Source organism: Cardiocondyla obscurior, linkage group LG08, assembly GCF_019399895.1.
Source record: "Cardiocondyla obscurior isolate alpha-2009 linkage group LG08, Cobs3.1, whole genome shotgun sequence".
NCBI classification, from domain to species: domain Eukaryota; kingdom Metazoa; phylum Arthropoda; class Insecta; order Hymenoptera; family Formicidae; genus Cardiocondyla; species Cardiocondyla obscurior.
In genome coordinates this window covers 6,105,150-6,126,902 of record NC_091871.1, presented here as the reverse complement: position 1 = coordinate 6,126,902, position 21,753 = coordinate 6,105,150, and the positions used below count along the sequence as shown (strand labels likewise).

The window sequence follows — 21,753 nt, the reverse complement described above, 5'->3', positions numbered from 1 at the left end:
AAAAACGAGAAACGTGTAGTACAAAAAGCTGAAGATTCTTTTGACTGAGTCTCAAAGCAAAGACGGAAAATCCGCTTTTTATTGCAGAGAAATGAGTAAATAGGTCAATTTCAAGTAGCAAGATCGACTATACAATCGCAAGGATGCTGTACGTACCTGTTGCTCCTATTTGCACTTCTCACGTTTTCAACGACAGCTAGCACAATACAAGTAGGAAAACGAAAATCAATATCCAGTTTAGTTGGGCTACAACGCTGATTGGTTAAGCTGCGCCTAAATATCACTTGAAATCACTTAGAAAAATGTGAACACAAGCGTCAGAATCATTGCAAAATTTAAATTTATTATTCGATGCTTTTTACATCTCAATAATGTGTTCATGATCACTGACACAACAAGAATTATCACATTTGTGGAAACAATATTAATAACAAATAATTAAATATATAAAAATGTGCTCGTTATTTTTTATGTGTTCTATTTGAAACACCAATGTTACACGGATAAAACAGCGATTTAGAAATTCGATGTAAAAATATATCCAATTGTAAAATTTCGTAATAATTCAACAAACATTTTTTTTTTCTTCTTCATGCTTCACATTAACAATGTAAAAAGGCACTTTCGTCAAATTACTTTATACTAACAATTTTTAAAAAGGTACTTTCACATAATGTTTCGTAATATCTCGCTCATGGCAAATTTTTTATCGTCAAACAACAAGAAACATAATATTATTCGTAGCCTTGTAATAGCCGGTTCAAAATTCGGATCAAGTTCAAGTGAAGATCTATAGAAGCTTGCGGCCGTCTCGAAATCGCCCTGTGGAAAAAAATTTGGTTAAACCTTTATTTCATTGTATACTTTACATTAAAATAAAATAATGTTTAATTTACCAAAGCAGCGTGGAGATTGGCGACGACGTAATGATTGATTATGAAATCTGGGCCGATCGAAAGTGCTATCTGAGCGATTTCGAGGGCCTCGTGGAAATAATTCTGCGAACTAAGTAAAGACGCTAGATTTACGAGAAGTATGTCCTGCATGTCTTTCGGAGTGTTCTCTAGACTTTGCCACATACAATCCAACGCTTTGCGACTGTCGCCTGCCACGCGCCAATAAAATGATGCAGCTATCGCTAAGGTCCAAGAAGCGTAATGCTAATTTAAAACAATATAAGTTAATTATAATGTTACGAATACATTTAAGATATTTTATATGTTCCCAGTGTAACTTCAAGGTCTGTTTAATCACCTTTTGTAAAGCAAACGCGATTTTAGTTCCGAGCCCTTGCAAAGTTTCGTTTTGCGTTCCGGTTATCATAATCAGCCATTCGGCCATGTCCAATTCAGGTTTGTACTGCAATAACTGCGAGAATTGTACCACTTCGGTCACACGATTCATTTCCGAATTACTTTTATTACATATTGGTTGTAAGTTTGGAATATCGTTACCCAGCGATTCGATCTCATCTTCAATGCTGAAATCAAAGAATTAATGTACAGTTTGCTTGCATCACATATGTAATACAGTTTTTTTTTTTTTAATTTATTGATTACGTACGTTACATTGCGTCGTATAAATTTATGAAATACGAATAAAGAAGCGGCCCAGTCTTCGTACTTAAGCTCGTCACATTCGTCTTTATTTGGGTAATATGATTCTTTTTGATTGTCAGACATCTTATTAAACGATGAAGTATATGTGTATAGCATATCCTTTAATAATAAAAAAGAAAGTATATAAAATAATACGAAGTATTAAATAGTTATCTTATTTTTACGATACATGATTATATCATAGATTACTTGCTTACATTATCTGAAATTCTGGTCATATGCACATGTGGTTCATGCAGTTTCGTTGCGCTATTAGGAAGTAATAATGAATGTATGAGACCTTGGCGCATATGTTCTTTCTTACTGTAGTATGATACGTCCAATAATCCAATTTTGTGATTATTCCGACAGTCCACCCCTATAATAAGAGTTTTCTACTATCAACTTGGATATAACATATTTTTCAAAAGTTATATTTTAATTTTAAAACAATAAAGTGGCATATATAAATTATAAATGTGCGTGACATATAAAAGCAGGAAAAATAATAAAGGAGGAGTAAGTAAGTAAGTAACAATAATCTTTATTATGTGCTGTTACACAAGGAAAAAAAACACCAAGTAACAAGACAAAATTATGATAACATAAAATACATAATTATAAGCCAATTTATTCTTTTACTGCAAGCGAAAATAAAATAAACGTAAATTCAATATATCAAATAAAAAGTACATAACACAGTCTAAAAATCAAATCCATTTTTAACGTGTATGTGCGAGAATACGCACCTGCTCTTTCTTCCGTTGTTGAAACATAGTTAATATGCTTACAATTCTTGACTTGTCGCTTACGTAAAAACGTACTACTTGGTTGCAAATTATATTTAGTAAGTAATACAGAAGGCAGGTTCATAGAATGTTTGTGTAAATTAATTCTTTGTTCTTCACAGCCTGTGATTATGACGATATATGTCATTATTCATCACAATAATCTGCGTTTGTTAGAACACAGTACCATCAACAGTGAATAAAATTAATCAACTGAAAAAAAAAATTCTGTGCAAATTCTATTACAAAAGTAATAATTGTAAAAGAAAAAATTATTAAAAAATGAAAAGAAAATTAAATGAGAGAAATAAGAAAAGAAAGTGTGAACATCTAGCATACCTGGATAATTACCCGTGATAACATTAAATTTTTCGCGACAGGCTAATGTCTTCAATAACATTAATGCCCTACCGTCATACAAATGTGAATCCATCCTTAATGCTTGCTTTAAGTAATGTATAGCCCCTGTGTAATTTCCTTTTATATTTAATAGTATACCAAACAAAAAATTTGTCATTGGCTGAAATATAAATTATTGCAAATTAAAAATATATACGTATATATAATATATTAAAAAATATAATATTTTTATACATACCTCCACAGCATTAATTTGTAAAGCTTTATCCGTAACTCTTAAAGCATCGTCTATTGAACCTATTTTATGATATATTGAAGCTATACTAACTAAAGGTACATCCTCAAATTCTTTAGGAACTTTTTCCAATGCTAATTGAAGACAATCCAAGGCTAAACGAGGTTTTCCTACGATTCTCCAATGTAAAGATGCAAGCATGGACAATACCCACGGAGCAGCTACTTTCTGCATTCATATTATCAAGTGTTTTTTATCAAAATGTAATTATTATAATACGTAATAAGATAATAATAAATTATACCGCTTCAGTTGCCGTTAAAATTCTCTGGCCAATTTCTGCCAAGTCTGCAGTTTGTACTAAATTATGTAGAAATGGTTTCAGAGAAACATCCGGTGAATGCTGCTGCATAGTCGCATCTAGTAACGAACGCGTAATGTATCTCTCATTAAATGATTTAGGCGTTTGGCATATTGGAGGATGCCATGGTAATGGATGCTTTTTCCATGGCTCTATATCAATTAATTCATTCACGAATAAATGCGTTCTATTAACATACAAAAATATAAAATTAATGTTATAATACACGAAATAAAATTATATATAAAATAAAATTAGAGTAACTTACGCGTAACCTTTATTCTCAGGTGATAAATAAATAGGTAAGTATTGCTTTCCATCTCCGAACATTAGCATAGAACTATCACAGTCAGATATCTTTGGCCAGTGATCAGCTTCAAAATCTTCGTTTCCCTTTTTAATTTCCACATTGCGATATTTTGGACTCTTTGTTGGAGACGCAAACAAATCATTATATTCTATATTTAATTCCGTCATATCTATAATGATATTAAAAAACATTTTACTATTTCCAAAATAAAATGTAAAGTTCATAAAAAAATATATCTGTTGTAGAAATGTGGAAATACCTCTTGTGATACGATTACTGCGCTCCTTTACTTGCTTTTGCAAATTTTTCAACAGATGTAGACTAACATGAACATTCTGTAGCATATTCTCAGCTATTTTCTTTCTATCTCCTAAATCCATGTAAGATAATACAATATTATTATCAATATGATGAATTGATCTTTCAACCGGATTTATCGCAAGTAAATGCAAATCCTGTTCTCGCGCAAAAGCGAGCTTAATTTCTCTAGTAGCAGATTTAATATTTTGTTCCCAGAGCATATGCTCGTAGAGTTTCAACCACTCTTCTTTCCAGTCGTGATACACATGTATTTCTGACAATACATTTCTCAAACGTCTGTAACAAAAAATATCTATAATCATAAACGTTCTAGCACGGAATAATTTTTTTATTTAATGTAAACTTACTGATCGAATAATAACAGAGACGTTTCCAGAAAACGATGACATAATATGGCGTACTTCATCTGTTTGGCCTCTATCGTGTCAGGCGCCAATCTCAAGCAATTATCATAGCACGCTGCGGAACGATCAAAGTCGCCGAGAGATGTGTACACGTGGCCCAGCGCCAAATGGTGATAGCTCTCTGTTGGATTATGATCTATCGCCGTGTGTAAAACAATTGCGGCCTCGCCAGAGTATTTCGCAGCGTGTAAAATGCCGGCAGTGGTCAGAAGAGGAATATCGCGATATTGCCTTAATCACGTACAATGCTTTCGTTACGAGATCAGTAAAATTATATGGTGATGTTCTTCCAGTGATTTTTCTTTAGTACCTTTTAAGTTTCTGATTATATTACCTTGGAGCGGATACAATTGCTCTACGACTGCACTCTAAAGCATTATAAGCATTTCCCTTAATCCGCCAATAAATTGATGCTAGATTCAAGTATATCCAGGAGGTACTATTGCGAGACAAACTGTAGGCCAGCTGGTGACCAAAGTGATTGAGATCAGTATTCAGTGACAGGAACCTCATTAAACCCAGTTCTTCACGCTGTGTCAGGTTTTTTCGATTCTGCATTGCCTGATAAAACAAAAAAACAGCATTACAGACATCTCGTGGCTTTGACACAATGAGTGTTACTTACTTTAAGATGTTCAAACGTGTATATACTGAAATCTAATGGAAATGTCTTCTGACAATCTGGGGCTGCTTGATTACTATTAGCCACTACATTAAACAGCATGTAATCAGTTTGACTGCAGAGGAAATTTATAACAGAAGGATTATTTAAATCTTAGGCACAAGCATTGCTTTAAATTTATTGAGATACTTCTCATAAGCACTTACTCTATTCCATCTCTAAGTCTATGATCAACAACTATACTAGCATGTACATCAATATCGGCCAATGACTTGTCCCATGAATAACAATCTGAGTTTGAACTCTCCATATCAGCCATGCTGAGGCCAACAAACTCGTTGTCAATGGACACTTCTTTCCTCGAAATTTTTTTATAAATCGCATCAGCTGTTTCCTTACGCTTTTCCTGCTCCAAAAATCCCAGAAGGTCGTATGACCGTCGCATATCAAAGACGGTATCGTGCTGAAAACGAGAAAGTACAGTTTGTAATCAAGCATTTCTTAGTTAAATTTTCAGATCGTTGAGAGGCAACTGTTTTACATTTCTGTATAGGCCCTCACGGCAGAAGCGGAGCCAAGGGTCTTCGTTAGATCGTACGGGAAAGAAAACGGCGCTCACCTGTGGCTGAATTTTCCCATTTTCCGTGACGTGCCAGTGTTTGACGGCCGAGATTTCGAGGATCACCGCGAGCACCGTGGCAATCTTACAGGACACGTTGCGCCGGGTCATTTTCCGCAATATAACCCCATGCGATGCGCCGCGGGCCTCATTGATCCTGCGAAAGAAATTCGACGGTGTAAATCATGGCTGGCAAGAGACGCCGGGTGTTTCCGCGGGAAGTCGACGCTTGGGCTTGGAGCGAGAACTTTTATTGCGTCGCGTGCTCGGTGTGTTGCCTCCGCGGGATGAGTCAGGACGATTCGAAACGCACGCGACTGCAACGCGATGCGTCAGTGACATATCACGATAGCAGCCGTCAATACCGAGCTGCCAGCTATTGATACAAACGTCGTGAACGGTAAGCGCCGCTATTAAACTTTTTTTACAGCTTCTGGGCGGCTTAAAAAAAAATTCTGAAACGTCAGCGAGGCACCGTTATTAAAAATCTGAGGAAATAAAAGTAATCTCTTTATTAATTCAATACTTGTCAACCTTGTCAATATCGCGAGAAGTGCAGAAAGGGCAAGAAATGTAAGAACTGGTGCGAAGAGGGCAGAAGGAGGTTAAAATTAAGGGCCGGTCTCTTCACTTGTAGATAATTTAAGGTTATCTTTCAGATAACTTAAAATTGTATTATTAACAATTTATAATTCTATTTAACGGCGCTATTTCGCCGCTTATTCACGATGCTATTTTAACGATCGCTGAAACTCCTTATCTGTTACGAAACTCGTGAGCGTACCTGCGTCGCAAAGTATGATAATTTCAGTCTTATATTTTCTTATCTCGTATATGCTTTTCGAGCGATATGAACAATCGCGCAGCGCATCGCCGCGGACGATCCCGCTTCCCAAAAGTCCAGCGCGCCTTTGTTATTTTATTCCTCCCCTTCTTGTCGCGCAAGACGTTTCGCGTGCGTGATTGCGAACTTCCCGCGAACTTTAACTCCGCCGTTTCTCAGCCGCGACAACCGTCAGGTGCTGGAGGAGTCTCTTTTTTCCTCCGCTAGTCGGTCTCGCGCGTGCGCGCACTCGCGGCGCCGACGGTTCCGCCAGTTGCGGTATGTTATGAAAGTCTTCGCGGCTGTCACGGTCGCCCGTCGTAGCTAACGAAACGCGGATCGGGATCCCAGGAAGGGCCGACGGCAGTCACCACCCGGGATCGAGCAGTGCCAGTCCGTCGCCTCCCGCTGCTTTTGTGAGGACTATCCGACGATCAGCTTCCCCTCCCCCCCCTTTCCGCCTCGCAACCATGAGCCTGGTGCGGCAGAACTTCCACGAGGAGTGCGAGGACGCGCTTAACAAACAAATCAATCTGGAGCTATACGCCAGCTATGTCTATCTGTCCATGGTCAGTCGGTGAATCGATCGGACAGCTCCCCCGGTCATCCTCCCTTTCCCCCCGTCGTTCGCGGCCGATCGAAGCACCCCGCGCGCGGTTACGTGCACCTGGGCGCCCACCCTCGTAACCAGATGCAGCCCGTCTTTTCCTACATGTCATATGCACGCGCGCGTCTCTGCGCCGTTTGAATCTTTCATGCCGATCTCGATTACGTAAACGTTGCCGTCGGAGACGCTGCCGGGGGGGGGTCAACCCGTTATTTCCGCTCGAATGCACTCGTCTATTGCGCCGCGTTAAAGTTTTTATTGCGTCCCTTCCCTTTCTCTCTCTTTAGCTTCGTTACTTTTTCTAATCCGATACTCACTATACGATACGTCGATGCTTTTCGCTGCAAGGTAGCTCTTCCACCGTTCGAGGAAATCGTTCGGTTCTCCCCGCGATTCGCGGAGACGACCCTTCCGAAAGAGATGAATCGTACGCGTTGTACGGCCCGATCGTAGGCTCCCGCGAACGCCTCCGTTGTAATTAAATCGTCCTGATGCACATCTTACAATTGATGCGTTACGTTGCAGGCGTATTACTTCGACAGAAGCGACGTCGCGCTACCGGGGCTGTATAAGTACTTCAAGAAGGCATCGGACGAGGAACGCGAGCACGCCACGAAGTTCCTGTCTTATCAGAACAAGCGTGGCGGGGACGTCGTGCTAACGGACATCCAGGCCCCGTCTAGAAGGAACTGGAACAGCGCGAAAGACGCGATGACCGAGGCCCTACAGCTGGAGAAGACGGTGAATCAGGTGTGCATTGTTGTTGCGCGTACGGACGCAAGCGCACGTCCGCGCAATCGATTCCTCAACTCGAAAAACGGCCTGACGAAGTAAAAAAAATCTGATCTGAACAGAAATAGATAATACAAATGTTGACAAGTATGATAAATTAATCGCAGATAATATCTCATGAATTTTAGTATTAAAGTTGAAATATTTTGAACGTCGGACAGGTAACGGAATCGTATTAATAGTTTATCTCGCTGCATTCCGCTAATTAAGTCTCAGGGCCTTTGCGCCGCCTGTTAATTTCATTATTATAGGTGGTATAACTCGTTCGCTAAACGCGCATGTTATTAGAAGTAGCACGATTTAACGTTACAGAACAACGATTGGGGGTGTAACTCAGTGGTAGAGTGTCCGCTTCGCATGCGGAAAGTCCTGGGTTCAAATCCCAGCTCCTCCAGCTAATTTTTTTTTTTTTTTTTTTCTTCGCCGCGCGATCTACGACACGCACGTGCTTGGTTTCGCGTTAATTCGATTTAAATCGTGAAATTTGTTAACTTTTTTTTTAATAATTTTCTTCTCATATTTTTGCAGCAATTGCTCGAGCTACACGGAATCGCCTCAACGCACAATGACGCGAATTTTATGGATTTTCTGGAAACCGAGTTCCTGCAGGAGCAGGTGGACGCGATAAAGGAAATCGCCGATCACGTAACAAATTTGGAAAGAGTCGGGGAAGGCCTCGGTGTCTACATTTACGACAAGGAGCTGAGAGATTGAAGTGAACGTCGCGTTGGAAAAAGAATCGCCACGAAGAAGGAAATATTAAAATAAAAGAAAATTCTCTTAGATAGAATCTAGCTAAATATTTCCAGAAATGGCGTTGATGCGCAACGAAATATTTGATAAAAATTGTCAGTAAACGGTTTCACGTTGAAAAAGAAAATTTGCTATGCTAATTAGATAGGCGAGGAAGTTCACGTACACCGAAGAGCATTTATGGCATTTTCTGCGGCGACAGCGGCTAGCGTACGTAACTCTAAGCGGCAGAAACAAGGGATGAGAGAACGAAGGGGAAAAATCAGTCATCGGCAACCGGCCGGCGCGGTATATAATACATGCGTCGCATGTGAAACTCGACAAACATTACGCTAAAGTCGCGTTTGCTAGCTGCCGTCGCCTCAGCAAATTCCATATCTGCTTTTCAGTGTACGTACATCGTTCTGCGCTTCGATCGCGGAGGAAGACACGTAGGTAATGTGATATTTATCGCGCGGCGAAGAAAATAATAATAATCAATTTACTCGTGCAATTATCCGCATCAATTAACTTTTTCAGATACGTCGTATTTCTAGTATTTCTTGTATAAACAAATTGTAATCGCACACGATATTACGTCGTTGTTATTTTAAATCGAACAGTAATAATTATTAAAGATTCCACCGTAGCGTTAATTCAAACGTTCGCTTACTTAATTAATTTCCTTGCAATAATTATTATAGTTTGCCCAATTAAACTTGAGCTGAATTACTATTGAGATACTAATGAAGAATAAGACGTTTGACTTTGCGTTGGTTGATTTTTATCGCTACTTTAATTTTCGCGGTGGCGCTCAACTGGAAGTCAAATCAAGTTTTTTAGTTCCGAAATAATGCGCTACGAGTCGCCAACGAAAAATGGAGGTAACGGTGGACGTGTGCTCGAATGTCTCCTATTAAAAACAATAATATTCCACGGATAAAATTTCGTATCTTTGAATTATTAATATTCTGTATAACTTTTAATAATTTTATTATTATATTCTCATTATTATTCTCTATTGCTCGTATTACATCGTGTCGATTAGTGTCGCTGGTTGGATATTATGTGTTCTCTTCATGAATCTTAACTGATCTTAACCTCGAATTTAACCCGCCTTATACGTCTCAAACAAAGGTAACGTTTAACTTTAAAGAACTATTTTTTAATATAAGTTTTTAATGAGAGATACTTGTGCCTCAAGAAATAAATCGAAGAAACTATCCTGGACACTGAAAAACATTCTGGACAGTATTCGTTTTATATTTGAAGATTACGTTCGTACGCAGAGGATATATTTACTGTTTATAAAATACACAAGATTGGTGATCTAACGTACGTATAATATATTATTTTACGCATAAGCACATAATTATTTTATTATTACATATCTATGTAATTAAAATTGATAATAAAAATAGGTATAGTTTAGTTCTTTCTAGAGATAGACAAATTTTTTTTTTTTAATAATATAATTTTAAACATCAAAATTAGATTTTAATTAAATTGAATTTTGCAGCAGTAATATGGAATGTGAAAATAATTATGCATACAAGTCAATAAAACATTCTGATGAAAACGTTCAAAGTGAGGTGAATATGTCACAGGTTCAAAGTAGTGGCTTAAAGAGAAAAAGAAAAAAAAGTAAACATAAATATAAAGATGACGATGAGAATCAGACGAAAATACAACAAAATGAGGACAATTTGATAGAGTCAGATGATAAAGATACCTGTTATATTAAATGTAAGAGCAAAAATATTAAAAATAGAGAAAAGACATCACAGGATAAAGATAATGAATTAACAGAAGGATTACAAGATAAAGATATAACATCTAAAACAATTAAATGTAAAAAAAAAAGAATTAAAATTAATATAATAGAATATGATGAAAATTTAACAGAAGAAGAATCAAAGATTAAAGATAATTCTAAAGTTAAAAGAAAAAAAATTAAAAATAAAATAAAAATATCCGAGAATAATGATTTAGTCATAGAAAAAACAAAAAAATCAAAAGATAAATATAATGATTCAGAAGAAGAACCGCCAAATAGCGATACTAATCGTATTGTATCGGAATATTCGGATACAGATAACAATTTGGTCACAGAAGAGGAAAACGATAAAAAAGTTGGAAATAAAAGAAAAAAATTGCAAGATAATGATAATGATTCAAATAATGATAATGACCAAGTTGTGTCAGAATACATGAATATGGGTAACGATTCGTCAACGGAATTAGAAGATGAAAACACTCGTAAAACTAAGTATACAGACGAAGATTATATAAATAAGGCAGAATCATCACAGGAAAAAGATAGCAATTCATCACAAGAATCGAAAGATATCGAGATTTGTGAAATTAAAAGTGAGGACGAAGATATAAGGAAACAATTAATTGACAACCGTAAAATTAAAAAACTGAAGTCACAAAATGAAAATGATGAAAACATTCTGTGGAAAGATGAAAGTAGTGATAGCTCTGGCGTTGAAGAGGAATATTATAGTGATGCAACATATTTAGCACGGAAAATTACATCGTCACAAAAATTAAGCCAGCAAGAATTAGCGGTAATATTTTGGGATAAATTTAATTTAATAAATTTATTTTACCTGTAAAGTTGAGCCTCTTTTTATTACAGCATTTATATAATATGCGTATACAACTGGAAAATGATGTGCTACCACAGCATATGATTGAAACAAGGGCTGGAAGTACCATTCCAACACGCCACGAATTAGAAGAATTCAGAGAGATAGCACCAATTAAGAGGGGCTTGTTTTCTTTGGAGGAGGATAAAATTATCGCTACAAATTGGAAAAATTTTTGTAAGGTTAGTATACAAGACGCAATCCTACTCGTTTCTTATTTTTTAATTTATAGAAATATTTAAGAAATAAAATTAGAACATTTTTTTATACATATATATATATACACAAACGCACAAATTATATACAATGTTAATTTTTAAATAGCTACATAATTGGAACGTAAAAAAAGTTCACCCGTTTTTACAAATGAGAATTGACCATTCTACAACGTACATGCGTAAAGCAGAAAGACGGAAATTTGCACAATTTTTAGCTAATGGTTTACCAAATAGAACTTTGTACAGTGTTTACCACAGATATAGAAATTTATACGAAAATAATCTGAACCGAAGGTAAAGTATAACGAAATGTATTTATATATGTAAAACTTCATTATTAACTTATATATTTTTATTTTTAAACACCTGAAAATTAATTAATATTAGTTGAATTAATTTATAACAATAATAATAAAATACTAATACTTGAATTAAAATGACTAGATATAAACCTGAAGAAGACCAAATGATAATAGATCACTTAGAACATAATCCATGTCTTGATGAAACCCGTAAATATGTTGATTTGGCTAAAGTTCTTCGGAGAACAAGACACTCTATTTGGCGACGTTATCGACTATTAAAGAAAAAAGAAAATTAATGTAAGAATAATTCATATATTTATTTTTCATAAAAGTTATATTTTTATGTAAGCAGTATAATATTTTCTTATATTTAAATATGTAAAGTTTTATTATATTAATAATAAAATAGAGATAAAACTATTTTCAAATTTAATGTACATACATACATTTTAAATGTAATTTTATGTCAAGTCAAGTTTAAAATATATACTTACCATGTAGTTAATAATAATACATTCGTTATTAAATATATATTCATCTATGTATTCATTTTTTTTCTAAACATTATTTTCTTTATAGTTAAGAATACATATAATTTTTTTATTATAAGTTTTTATAGTATTAGATACTACAAAGTAGTAAATAAAAATTAATGTTTCTGATATGTATTTTGAATTAACAAAATACACGTTATAGGAAATAAAGAACTCAATAAATGCATATATTTTGTCTGTTAAAAAAAAAACCTATTTAATTATTTATTGATAAGTCGGAAAGATCTATATCGTAACAAGAATTACGACTGAAAAGCTAATACTCTTTTTAGCTTTTCAGCAACAGTATAAAAGACATAATAAAATAATAATAACTAAGATTTCTTTTTGTACAAATTTTACTTCGTTTAGTGTATTTAAGAGAATAAAATTTACAAATTTTTATATATATAATTTTTTTAATGAATGATGATCAATCTCATTTATATAACCTGCGTTTTATACATATTTGTATAATATGAACTAACATTATTTATATGTATTATGTATTTATTTTTTCACTCAGTGAACAAAATCGTGATTTTCATTGTGTACTAAAAAATTAACATAATTTCTAACACTTTCAATATTATTTACCAAGAAATATGTTATGATTATATACATATCTAATATTAAATAATCATAATATATTCCGATTATTACTTTCAAATACAAGGTGTTTTTGGTTAAAAGAATATTATATCTTAATATTATACCTAAGATATAATATTAAGATTTTTATTTTTAACGAAGTTCGAAAGTATGACATAATTCTTTGTATTACGTTTATTTATCACGATAATAATTTTATATAATCTAAGTCATTCTAAGCGATTCTTGTAAGTGTGTAATATGAATATGATTATCATTCATTTAGGTAATCGAGATGTATTTTGGTGTTGGAATATATGTCGATTAAATTTATTAAATGAGTAGATCGACTATTTTCACTCGGTTATTATCTTGTAATACCTACACAAGTCACAGCCCAGAAATTGTATACCTGATATTACACTTCTAGCCCTACCATTCCCGCACTGCAGCTATTACGATTTTTTAGATATATTCCAAAAATTAAATAACTAATTAATCCTTTACGCTTTATGCCGACATTTTCATTTATTTATAAATTTATTAATATCCATAAAATTTTTAAACCTAAGAATGAGGAGATATGCATTTCTGTTGAATTTTTTAATAGTCGTAATTATATATATATATATTTTTTTTTTTTTTAATTACCATCGCAAATTGTCTTAATTCTGTTATCTTTATTCACTGATTTATTTCCCAAATCCACTTCGTTAAATAAATTAAATTAATGATTCTGTAGTTCTATAGTTATGAGCGAGAAAAATTAAAATTATAAAGTCCTAAAATAACGCAGCAACGTAACTCACTATCATGTAATATGTGGTACAACAAGATCTGGCTTATACGAATACATACAAAAATATATATATGTACATACATATTAAATTATGTAGTGTTCACAAATACTTATATTTATACTTACGATATCAAATAAAAAAATAGTTTGCATTTTCAATAATAATAATTATCTCGTTTTAAAAACTCTTCGTATGTCTTTGTATAAACACGAATACATTCAACTCCCCCCAATGACGCGCCAAAATTTACAACGTAAAAGGCGCGTGGAATGTAAATTACACTCCAAATTATTTATACCACTACTAATAAAACATTATTTTTAATTTTATTTAATTATTGTTGTTTTGTTTAATTATATTAAACATACTTTAAAATACACAAAGTGGCCTTTAATTTTAACGTTATCTTGTGTAACAAATAATTAAAAAAAAATGTATTTCTATGTAAAAATTAAGAACAAAGTCTGGGGTGTGTAAAATATACTCCACGCGCTTACTAAAAAGTTAATTTCATTATACCTCCCATACTTATATTTGCTGCATACCTTTAAAAGCAGGGTCTTTCGAGCGCAGCTTATCGTCGTCGTCAAGGAACGTTTTCCATTATGAAAAAAAAAGCTGGGTATATACAGATGACACGCGTATGGTGCATGCAGTTCGTGCGTAAGATTTACAGTTGCTTAGCTGTTAACAGCTTCTAAAGACGACTTGACAGAGGAATTCGTGGACAACGTCTGTAATCATTGACAGCGCTTGGTCGTTTCTAAAACATTTGACCTATCACAGCAACTGGTCGCACTGCCGTCCCGTTATTCACATTATTCATATTCACGTGGATGTGAGTTACTGTGTGCGGTATATGATGATGATTGTGATCATCGACAATCATCTCGCCGTATTGAGCGCGACAACGCTTCTGGTGTGCGAAGAGGCTGCCACTGTGACTGTATGCGGCGCCGCACGTCTTGCACACATACGGCTTTTCGCCAGAATGAGTATACGTGTGCTCTTTTAACGTGCTGAGCCTCTTGAAAGCCTTACCGCAAGTCTTGCACAGATAGTTCGCTTCACCGGTATGTCGAGTCAAATGTCTACGAAAAGCTGAGCTCACCGCAAACGCGGCGCTACACACGTGACAAACGAACGGCTTGTCACCCGTGTGAATCCGAATGTGGTTCGCTAAACTTGTTGTAGTAGTGAAGCCGCTGTTACACGTTTTGCATACGTGGGGCTTGATGCCAGTGTGAGTTCGCATGTGATAAGTGAGAGACGAGTTGCTCGGATAGACTTTACTGCAAATGTGGCATAGATACTCCCGCGGTACCTTCTCTTTCGGCTTATGTGTTCTCTGGTGAAGAACGAGACGAGCCTGACTAGCGCAGACTTTCCTGCAGATCTCGCAAGTAACTGGTTCGGCTTTTGGCTTGTGCATCGACACGTGCCGTCGTAAACCTTTTTTAGTTGCCATGACTTTATCGCAGTGCTGACACTTGTACTCTCCGGATCCTTCCTCGTCGCTTTCCTCCTTCTTAACGCTTTCGTTTTCCGGTGGAGGATCCATCGTGTTGCTTGGCATATCGTCATCGTCCGAATCGTATAGCTTGTTGTCGTCCACTAAATTATCCAACAGCCCGTGCCCATGCTTCTCCGCGTGTTTTTTCAACGTGTCCGGCCTGAAAAACCATTTCTTGCATACGGTGCAAGAGTACTTTTTATCGCCGTGTACGAGAGCGTGTCTCCTTAAATTCTTCAAGGATGAACAATATTGATCGCAAATCTCGCATTTGTACAACTCAGGCGCGTTCTCGAATTCGTCTGCTTCATTCGCAGGCCCGGTCTCGTCGTCCGTGTCGTCTTCGCTCTTGAGCTCTTTCTTCGGTTCCTTATTATCCTTACGTTCGCTCGTGTTAATCCGCTTGATCATATCGTTCACTTTTTCCGTGTGCGACTTCAAATGTCTCACGAGACTCTGAGATTTGGAGAAGGACGCGTGGCAAAGCTGGCACGCGTGCGGCTTTGACGTATGAATCTTTCGATGGTTCTCCATGTTTTCCTGCTTGTAAAACATTTTTAAGCAAATATCACATTTGTACTTCTTTTCATGGACTAACGAGTGCTTTTTCAGACCCTTCTGCGTAGCGTACTGCTTCGAGCAAACTTTACACTTGAATTTTGACTCCATCGAATCTTGACTGTCGCTGCTCGGTTCGTAATAATTATCGGCGATCTCTTCGTCACTGTACGTTTTGACGGCCGCCGACTTCGTCTTTCTCGCGGACGTACGTTTCTGAGGGATACTTTCTTCTTCTTCTTCTTCCTCTTCTTCCACATTATCATTCGATAAACTTTCATTGACGAATTGCTCTTCTTGATCTATGCTGCTCTTCTCAGAATACTGATTAGCCTCCTTCATGTCATCAGCCTTGCCTTGTAAATTAACTATATTAGTCGTATCTTGCGTCTGATCTTCTTGCGTTATCGTTATTTGGTGGACTTCGTTTTCCGATACACAGGCATCCTTCTCTTCCTCCTTACTACCTTCAAATCCAATAGAGCAGATAAATAGCTTGTCATCTGAAATTTGAATTTGATTGGCATTCAAGCTGACTTCACTCGTAGGAAATGAATCGCCGGTTTGAATGTAATCTTGAGCACTCGCGACCACCTGCACGTCGTCTTCCTTTACAAAATAATCTTGAAATTGGTTTGACTTTTTCGACGGCATGAATCTTTGCAAATCCGTCTGTGTACAAGAATCCCGAACGTCCTGAAATATTACATTACGTATGTATATTGTATTGCACGTTTTAATATATGTAAATAAAATTAAAATTCGATAAAATTCGATAATAATCCTACCATAGCAGATTTAATATATTTAGCAGGTTTATTGTAGTACATGCGCAATTTCGCGTCTGAATGTTGACACTGTTGCCTAAACTCGTGAGCGACGCTAGCTTTGTAAATGCAGACGTCGCATATCAAGGAAGGTAATCCGTCCTGCTCGTGTATTTCGATAGAACCACAAATTTGTATCTTTTGAGAGAGATCAGCCAGCTCGTTCACTTCTGGAGTAGAAGAGAAAATCGAGGACAATGTAGTAGCCTCAGTAAGGCAAATCCTGCAGACTCTGTCCATGTTAATTGGCAAAGTGAAGTAACTTGACGTCATTGTTCCATGAAGTACAGAATATTCATCTGCAAAAAGTTATATGTATGTAAGACGGAGAACAACGAAAGCATTAAAGAGATTTGTTCTTTCCCGTAAAAAAAAACAAAAAAATAAATAAATAAAAAATAATAAAAAGAGCTTTTCATTATATATCATGGAATTTGCGAGTCCAGTCGCAATTGTTAAAATTAATATTACGGTTTAATAATTTCGTACGCGTGTTAATATGTGCGAAACGAGCCCGCACGTCTTCGCGACGCGAACAAAGTACGGATGGCGTTGTCGCAATATGTTTGCACCAACGTCGCGAGATGCGCCGAGCGAGCGCTTCCGCAAAACGTCGGCGAAGGTGATTCGACATACCCGACGGCGTGATCAAGCCCAAGACCGGATCGGATTCATAACGTCGGGTGCAGCCGCGGCGAGGCGACGTGACGCCGAGCGCGAGACGTTACTCCGCGTCGCGCGAGTCTTTCGCGAGAAAGAGAGAGATAGATGAGGAACAAACTAATACAAATACCGAAACGATTCTCCGCCTTGGACGTGCTTGTGCACCGTGCCGGGCGCCCAACGGTGACAGCTGATAGAAAACCAGATGCGGACACTTGCGACCGCGCGTCCCGTGCGAGGTCCTCGCTGGCCGAAGACGGCGCTCCTCACGTCTCTTGTTCGTTTCAGAGCGCCGAGCACTCGCGACGGCCTCGCGTCGCACGGAGGCGCAATGCGCCCTGCTCCATGATCGATCCGGCGACTCGCGAGCTCGCGAACTATTCCGCGCAATTCTCCAATTCCGTTCTCGATTTCGCTCCGGTCTGGTCCCCGCGCGCCTCTCTGTCTCGGGTACGCTCCGACTGTCGCGGAACGCGGCCCGCGAAGGATGAGAGGAGACGTCCGACTTATCGCCAATTGACTCATACTACTTGCTCGATCTGTGCCGACTGGTGGCGGTTCGTAGCAAACTTCCTCGGAACTGGAGATAAATCTAGTATTTGATTGGTCCGTCAAGGAGCCATTATAGAATTTTCTTTTGGCTTCTAGAAAATCTGCTACAAACCGCCACCGTCGACACGAGCAGCCCTTACTAAAGGTTGTCAATACTTTTCAACTTTCTTTAACTCGCATTCTAAACCTTGGTTTTATAAATACAATTTACCTAGAGATCAAATAACTCTTGTTAATAGGATACGTAGTAATCATTATAATCTCAATTACAGTCTAGCGAGTAAAAACATTATTAACTCAGGCTCTTGTTCTTGTGGTTTTTCGAAACAAGATATTAATCATATTGTATTCCACTGTCCTCTTACTGCTGAGAAATCTTCTAATTTGATTGAATTTATTTCAGGAAAATTTCCTCAAAACCCTCATGATATTTTTCCTTTACTTATTAAACCTATTCCTAAACTCGTTAGACTCCTTTCCTCCTTTCTTAAATCCCTGGACTTAAATGTCTGATTGATCTATTTCAAACATTCCGCTCTACGTTATTCGACACAAGACATGGCGGATGAGCCGCCAACCAATACGAGCTACTAAATCAAGATTCCGCAAATGGCCGGATCGTATCCATGTTGGAAGCGAGTGCCATCTAACAAAAGAAGAAGAAGAAGAAGAAGCGATCTCGTGCGTGTCCCTTGCGCCCGAGGATCGCGACACATGGAGAGAACGATGTCGGAGCAGACGGCTTCGCAGACGCAAACAGAAACCATCTCCGAAACGGTTGCCACCGATTCCGGATCCCAGGTACGACCCGAAACGTCACGAGGCGGATTTTTGGACCTCGTCAAGTTTCAGGGAGGCAGGGAGGTGGAAGCTGCATCTACCTGTCTCCTCCTAACTGCGTACACAATTTTTATCATGCATATAATCTGTTTGACAGGCGCGACATACGATTTGCATCGTCGAGGATTTTTTTTACGCGCTCGCGAAAATCGTCGCGTGATATCGGCTGCCACGAAGAGGTTGGGCTGCCCTTCGTCGCGCGCTACGCTTATTGTTGCAGGGTTTTAAGTACTCTTTTACGGAAGCTGCTTGAGAATCCGTTTTTATTCTCTCGAGCAGATTTATTTCTCGTGAAATCTGAATGTCACCGCCTGCAGGTGCAGCTTGGGCACGGAACCTTTTTCTTGTTTCTCAAGGTTTTAACATGACGCGAGTTCTCGCGACTTGCGGACGTAGTTGCAGTGTGGAGAGATTTTTCTCGGGTATACACGGATCGAAAAGTCGCGTACGTGAATTCTGCACGGCTGCCGAGGACGTCCGCTCGCCGCTGAGCGGGATACGAGTTCTGGACTTGACCCGGATCGTCGCCGGACCCTACTGCACGATGATCCTGGGTGATCTTGGCGCGGAGATTCTAAAGATCGAGCGACCGGATGGCGGCGACGAGTCGCGCAAGTGGGGCCCGCCGTTCTTCCAGGGAACACAGGAGTCGACTTATTTCATGAGCGTCAACAGAAACAAGAAAAGTGTCTGTGTCGACTTGAAGAAGGGCAGAGACGTCGTTTATGAGCTGGCGCAAGCAAGCGATGTTTTGGTCGAAAACTACGTGCCGGGAAAGCTGGAGGGAATGGGCCTGGGGTACGAAGATCTGGCCAAGATTGCGCCACGTCTCATATACTGCTCGTTGACCGGTTACGGTTTCCAAGGGCCCTACGCGAGTAAACCTGGTTACGACGTCATCGCCGCTTCTTTGGGTGGCCTGCTACACATTACTGGACCCAAAGATGGTCCACCGTGCAAGGTCGGCGTGGCGATGACTGATCTAGCAACGGGTTTGTATGCTCATGGAGCGATCATGGCTGCTTTACTGCAAAGATCCAAGACCGATAAAGGCCAGTGGATACAGTGCAGTCTTTTATCAACTCAAATTGCGAGTCTGATAAACATTGCCTCTAATTATCTCAATGGAAATAAAGAGGCGACAAGATGGGGATCCGAACACGAGAGTATAGTTCCCTATGAAGCCTTTCCTACGAAGGACGGCTACATGACGATCGGAACGGGAAGCGACGCGCAATTTCTGGAGTTAGTCAAGAGATTACAAGTACCTGAACTCGCGACTAATGATAAATTTAAGAATAATACCGCCAGAGTTAAAAACAGAAAAGAATTGCTTCAATTACTCAGACGTATACTTGAAAGCAAGACAAATCAGGAATGGTCTACAATATTTGAAGGGGCTTCGTTTCCATGCGGGGCAGTAAATACTATACGAGAGGTGAATTATTCCGTTTTGATTTATATCGATCCCTTCTTAATAACGAAAAATGTATTATTTAATCTTTTGAGTTAACGTGTAAATTTTCAGGTGTTTAACGATCCCCATGTAAAGCACATAAAATTGGTTCAAGAAGTAGATCATCCTGTTACAGGCAAAGTAAAACTTGTCAAGCCACCTGTGATATATAGCTACGCTGTTAATGCAATACGATCACCGCCACCGATGTTAGGACAACATACATCAGAAGTTTTAAAAAATATATTAAATTATTCTGACGATAAAATAAAAAATTTAATGGCACAAAAAATTGTGCGATAATTGAACATCTAATTTTTTTCAGCATTTAAATAGATACAGATCAATAAAAAATATCAACTTTATTTAATAAAAACTGCTTTATTAAAATATTAATATTTTTTAAATAGTTTAAAAAGTAGTTTATTTTTATATATTTTAGGACAATTTAATTAATATATTTTTAATATTTAGTGTTAAGCAAATTTTATATATAATATTGTATTAAATTGAATAAAAACCATTTATTCATGCGTATCTTTTAATGTGTACATCGACATTTTTTTTGTCATTGTAATAAATTTTTTCTATAATCACTTATGTATGCAGTTAAAAATATGATTATGATCAATTTTTTTGCATTACTAATATATTGAATTTTTTTAATACAGGATGTACCTACTGTACGATTACGTCTTCGAAAACCGAAATCAAATAAAAAGGTTCAATGGACTCAAGGAACTGTAGACAATGAAAATTTAAATAAAAAGAAATCAAAATGTAAGTATATTATATTTCCATATACTTTTTTAAATTTAATTGACAAAAAAAAGTAATTAAATACTGTTTTATTTATAGGTTGTTGTATTTATGAAAAACCAAAAACTTTTGGCGAAAGTAGTTCCGAAGATAGTGATGACGAATGTGAACATTGCCATGGACATAAGGATGCTCATAAAAAAATCTTACCTAATCCTGGCGATCCTGCGCGAGAAGGAATGTCATCACATCCCGGTAAACTTTTTACAGTAAGCTAAATATGTATATATTCATCTATATCTGTCAATATATTAATCATGCCATGTTCTCTTCTTACAGAACCGATTGCAACAGGTTCAACATAAATGTCTTTGTGCTTATTGACAACGTTTCCCTAAATGGAAAATTAATTCCTTTATCCTATTTTTCGAGTCGGTGTCATGCGGATAAAGATGGTGAACTGTAGGTAAGCAATTACAAATACATATACATTTAAAACGCATAATTATCGAGAGAGAATATATTAAAATGTAAATGTCAACTTGCGTTGTTGTTCTAGGTACACAAATTTTAAATATGATTTTGCACTAGGATATTGAAAAGCAAATCTGGCGTTTGCTGCGGCGACGGCGATTAGCGTACGTAACTCCTTCCCTCTCTCGACGACACCCGTGCTAGAGTTACGTACGCTAGTCGCTATCGCCGCAAAAAATGCCATATCTGTCTTTCAGTGTACATATATTTATATTACAGTGCTTTAGCAGTGTCGCACGGAAAATTGTAAAATGTTTAAATTGTTGTTAAACAGATCGTGATGTCTTACGAATTCAAATTTATATCTTACAGTAAATTATCATTACATTCTTTAGAAAATACCTTTATCATTCCTTATACGTTTGCCTCTGATTCAGT

General features: G+C 37.2%; 6 protein-coding genes and 1 non-coding gene across 13 annotated transcripts; 5 read left to right on the top strand and 2 right to left on the bottom strand.

The window, feature by feature from the left end:
• Positions 1-323: 323 nt before the first annotated feature.
• LOC139105117 (tetratricopeptide repeat protein 17-like) lies at positions 324-7,574 on the bottom strand. Of its 5 annotated transcripts, none has more exons than XM_070661030.1 (17): positions 7,366-7,574; positions 5,619-5,775; positions 5,206-5,462; positions 5,003-5,114; positions 4,712-4,938; positions 4,321-4,608; positions 3,912-4,249; positions 3,611-3,821; positions 3,286-3,529; positions 2,985-3,209; positions 2,726-2,906; positions 2,348-2,509; positions 1,817-1,977; positions 1,564-1,718; positions 1,255-1,480; positions 897-1,160; positions 324-822 (listed from the first exon to the last, which is right to left on the bottom strand). In XM_070661030.1, exons 2-17 carry the CDS (start codon positions 5,727-5,729, stop codon positions 667-669), a joined length of 3,318 nt encoding a protein of 1,105 aa, XP_070517131.1. In that variant the 5' UTR covers positions 5,730-5,775; positions 7,366-7,574; the 3' UTR covers positions 324-666. The 5 variants fall into 5 exon arrangements, with proteins under 5 accessions (XP_070517131.1, XP_070517130.1, XP_070517132.1 ...); XM_070661029.1 differs by lacking the exon at positions 7,366-7,574 and adding an exon at positions 6,403-6,554; XM_070661031.1 differs by lacking the exon at positions 7,366-7,574 and adding an exon at positions 6,403-6,554 and having other exon boundaries at positions 2,738-2,906.
• Positions 6,754-9,709, top strand: Fer3hch (Ferritin 3 heavy chain homologue). The gene is made up of 3 exons (XM_070661040.1): positions 6,754-7,010; positions 7,574-7,798; positions 8,369-9,709. The coding sequence occupies exons 1-3, from the start codon at positions 6,912-6,914 to the stop codon at positions 8,552-8,554; spliced, it is 510 nt and encodes a 169-aa protein (XP_070517141.1). The 5' UTR covers positions 6,754-6,911; the 3' UTR covers positions 8,555-9,709.
• Trnaa-cgc (transfer RNA alanine (anticodon CGC)) lies at positions 8,163-8,234 on the top strand. The gene has a single exon. It is a non-coding gene; the product is annotated as a tRNA-Ala (tRNA).
• On the top strand, positions 9,466-12,469 carry LOC139105120 (protein starmaker). Of its 2 annotated transcripts, XM_070661036.1 has the most exons (6): positions 9,466-9,709; positions 9,777-9,907; positions 10,092-11,145; positions 11,217-11,408; positions 11,551-11,738; positions 11,889-12,469. In XM_070661036.1, the coding sequence occupies exons 3-6, from the start codon at positions 10,099-10,101 to the stop codon at positions 12,043-12,045; spliced, it is 1,584 nt and encodes a 527-aa protein (XP_070517137.1). In that variant the 5' UTR covers positions 9,466-9,709; positions 9,777-9,907; positions 10,092-10,098; the 3' UTR covers positions 12,046-12,469. The 2 variants fall into 2 exon arrangements, with proteins under 2 accessions (XP_070517137.1, XP_070517138.1); XM_070661037.1 differs by lacking the exon at positions 9,466-9,709 and having other exon boundaries at positions 9,779-9,907; positions 10,095-11,145.
• A 16-nt stretch (positions 12,470-12,485) lies between these two features.
• LOC139105118 (zinc finger protein 726) lies at positions 12,486-17,718 on the bottom strand. The gene is made up of 3 exons (XM_070661034.1): positions 17,365-17,718; positions 16,533-16,870; positions 12,486-16,440 (listed from the first exon to the last, which is right to left on the bottom strand). The coding sequence occupies exons 2-3, from the start codon at positions 16,842-16,844 to the stop codon at positions 14,437-14,439; spliced, it is 2,316 nt and encodes a 771-aa protein (XP_070517135.1). The 5' UTR covers positions 16,845-16,870; positions 17,365-17,718; the 3' UTR covers positions 12,486-14,436.
• A 782-nt stretch (positions 17,719-18,500) lies between these two features.
• On the top strand, positions 18,501-21,691 carry LOC139105125 (E3 ubiquitin-protein ligase PPP1R11-like). 2 transcript variants are annotated; one of them, XR_011546132.1, is made up of 5 exons: positions 18,501-18,587; positions 20,754-20,862; positions 20,941-21,096; positions 21,181-21,307; positions 21,401-21,691. XR_011546132.1 is itself a non-coding variant. In XM_070661042.1 (4 exons), exons 1-4 carry the CDS (start codon positions 18,501-18,503, stop codon positions 21,204-21,206), a joined length of 378 nt encoding a protein of 125 aa, XP_070517143.1. In that variant the 3' UTR covers positions 21,207-21,691. The 2 variants fall into 2 exon arrangements, 1 of the variants encoding a protein (XP_070517143.1); XM_070661042.1 differs by having other exon boundaries at positions 21,181-21,691.
• Positions 18,623-20,745, top strand: LOC139105122 (succinate--hydroxymethylglutarate CoA-transferase). The gene is made up of 2 exons (XM_070661038.1): positions 18,623-20,064; positions 20,155-20,745. The coding sequence occupies exons 1-2, from the start codon at positions 18,928-18,930 to the stop codon at positions 20,383-20,385; spliced, it is 1,368 nt and encodes a 455-aa protein (XP_070517139.1). The 5' UTR covers positions 18,623-18,927; the 3' UTR covers positions 20,386-20,745.
• Positions 21,692-21,753: the final 62 nt, after the last annotated feature.

Excerpts from the sequence above, each read along its gene's own strand:
- LOC139105117 (XM_070661030.1), bottom strand. The coding sequence starts at position 5,729 with ATGACCCGGCGCAACGTGTCCTGTAAGATTGCCACGGTGCTCGCGGTG. Across the intron at positions 4,609-4,711 it reads GCAATTGTATCCGCTCCAAG|GCAATATCGCGATATTCCTC; the intron begins GTAATATAATCA and ends TACGTGATTAAG. Across the intron at positions 823-896 it reads CCAATCTCCACGCTGCTTTG|GGCGATTTCGAGACGGCCGC; the intron begins GTAAATTAAACA and ends TTTTTTCCACAG.
- Fer3hch (XM_070661040.1), top strand. The coding sequence starts at position 6,912 with ATGAGCCTGGTGCGGCAGAACTTCCACGAGGAGTGCGAGGACGCGCTT. Across the intron at positions 7,011-7,573 it reads GCTATGTCTATCTGTCCATG|GCGTATTACTTCGACAGAAG; the intron begins GTCAGTCGGTGA and ends GTTACGTTGCAG. Across the intron at positions 7,799-8,368 it reads TGGAGAAGACGGTGAATCAG|CAATTGCTCGAGCTACACGG; the intron begins GTGTGCATTGTT and ends ATATTTTTGCAG.
- LOC139105120 (XM_070661036.1), top strand. The coding sequence starts at position 10,099 with ATGGAATGTGAAAATAATTATGCATACAAGTCAATAAAACATTCTGAT. Across the intron at positions 11,409-11,550 it reads ATTGGAAAAATTTTTGTAAG|CTACATAATTGGAACGTAAA; the intron begins GTTAGTATACAA and ends ATTTTTAAATAG. Across the intron at positions 11,739-11,888 it reads GAAAATAATCTGAACCGAAG|ATATAAACCTGAAGAAGACC; the intron begins GTAAAGTATAAC and ends TAAAATGACTAG.
- LOC139105118 (XM_070661034.1), bottom strand. The coding sequence starts at position 16,844 with ATGACGTCAAGTTACTTCACTTTGCCAATTAACATGGACAGAGTCTGC. Across the intron at positions 16,441-16,532 it reads AATATATTAAATCTGCTATG|GACGTTCGGGATTCTTGTAC; the intron begins GTAGGATTATTA and ends GTAATATTTCAG.
- LOC139105125 (XM_070661042.1), top strand. The coding sequence starts at position 18,501 with ATGGAGAGAACGATGTCGGAGCAGACGGCTTCGCAGACGCAAACAGAA. Across the intron at positions 18,588-20,753 it reads CCACCGATTCCGGATCCCAG|GATGTACCTACTGTACGATT; the intron begins GTACGACCCGAA and ends TTTTTAATACAG. Across the intron at positions 20,863-20,940 it reads AAATAAAAAGAAATCAAAAT|GTTGTTGTATTTATGAAAAA; the intron begins GTAAGTATATTA and ends TTTTATTTATAG.
- LOC139105122 (XM_070661038.1), top strand. The coding sequence starts at position 18,928 with ATGTCACCGCCTGCAGGTGCAGCTTGGGCACGGAACCTTTTTCTTGTT. Across the intron at positions 20,065-20,154 it reads CAGTAAATACTATACGAGAG|GTGTTTAACGATCCCCATGT; the intron begins GTGAATTATTCC and ends GTAAATTTTCAG.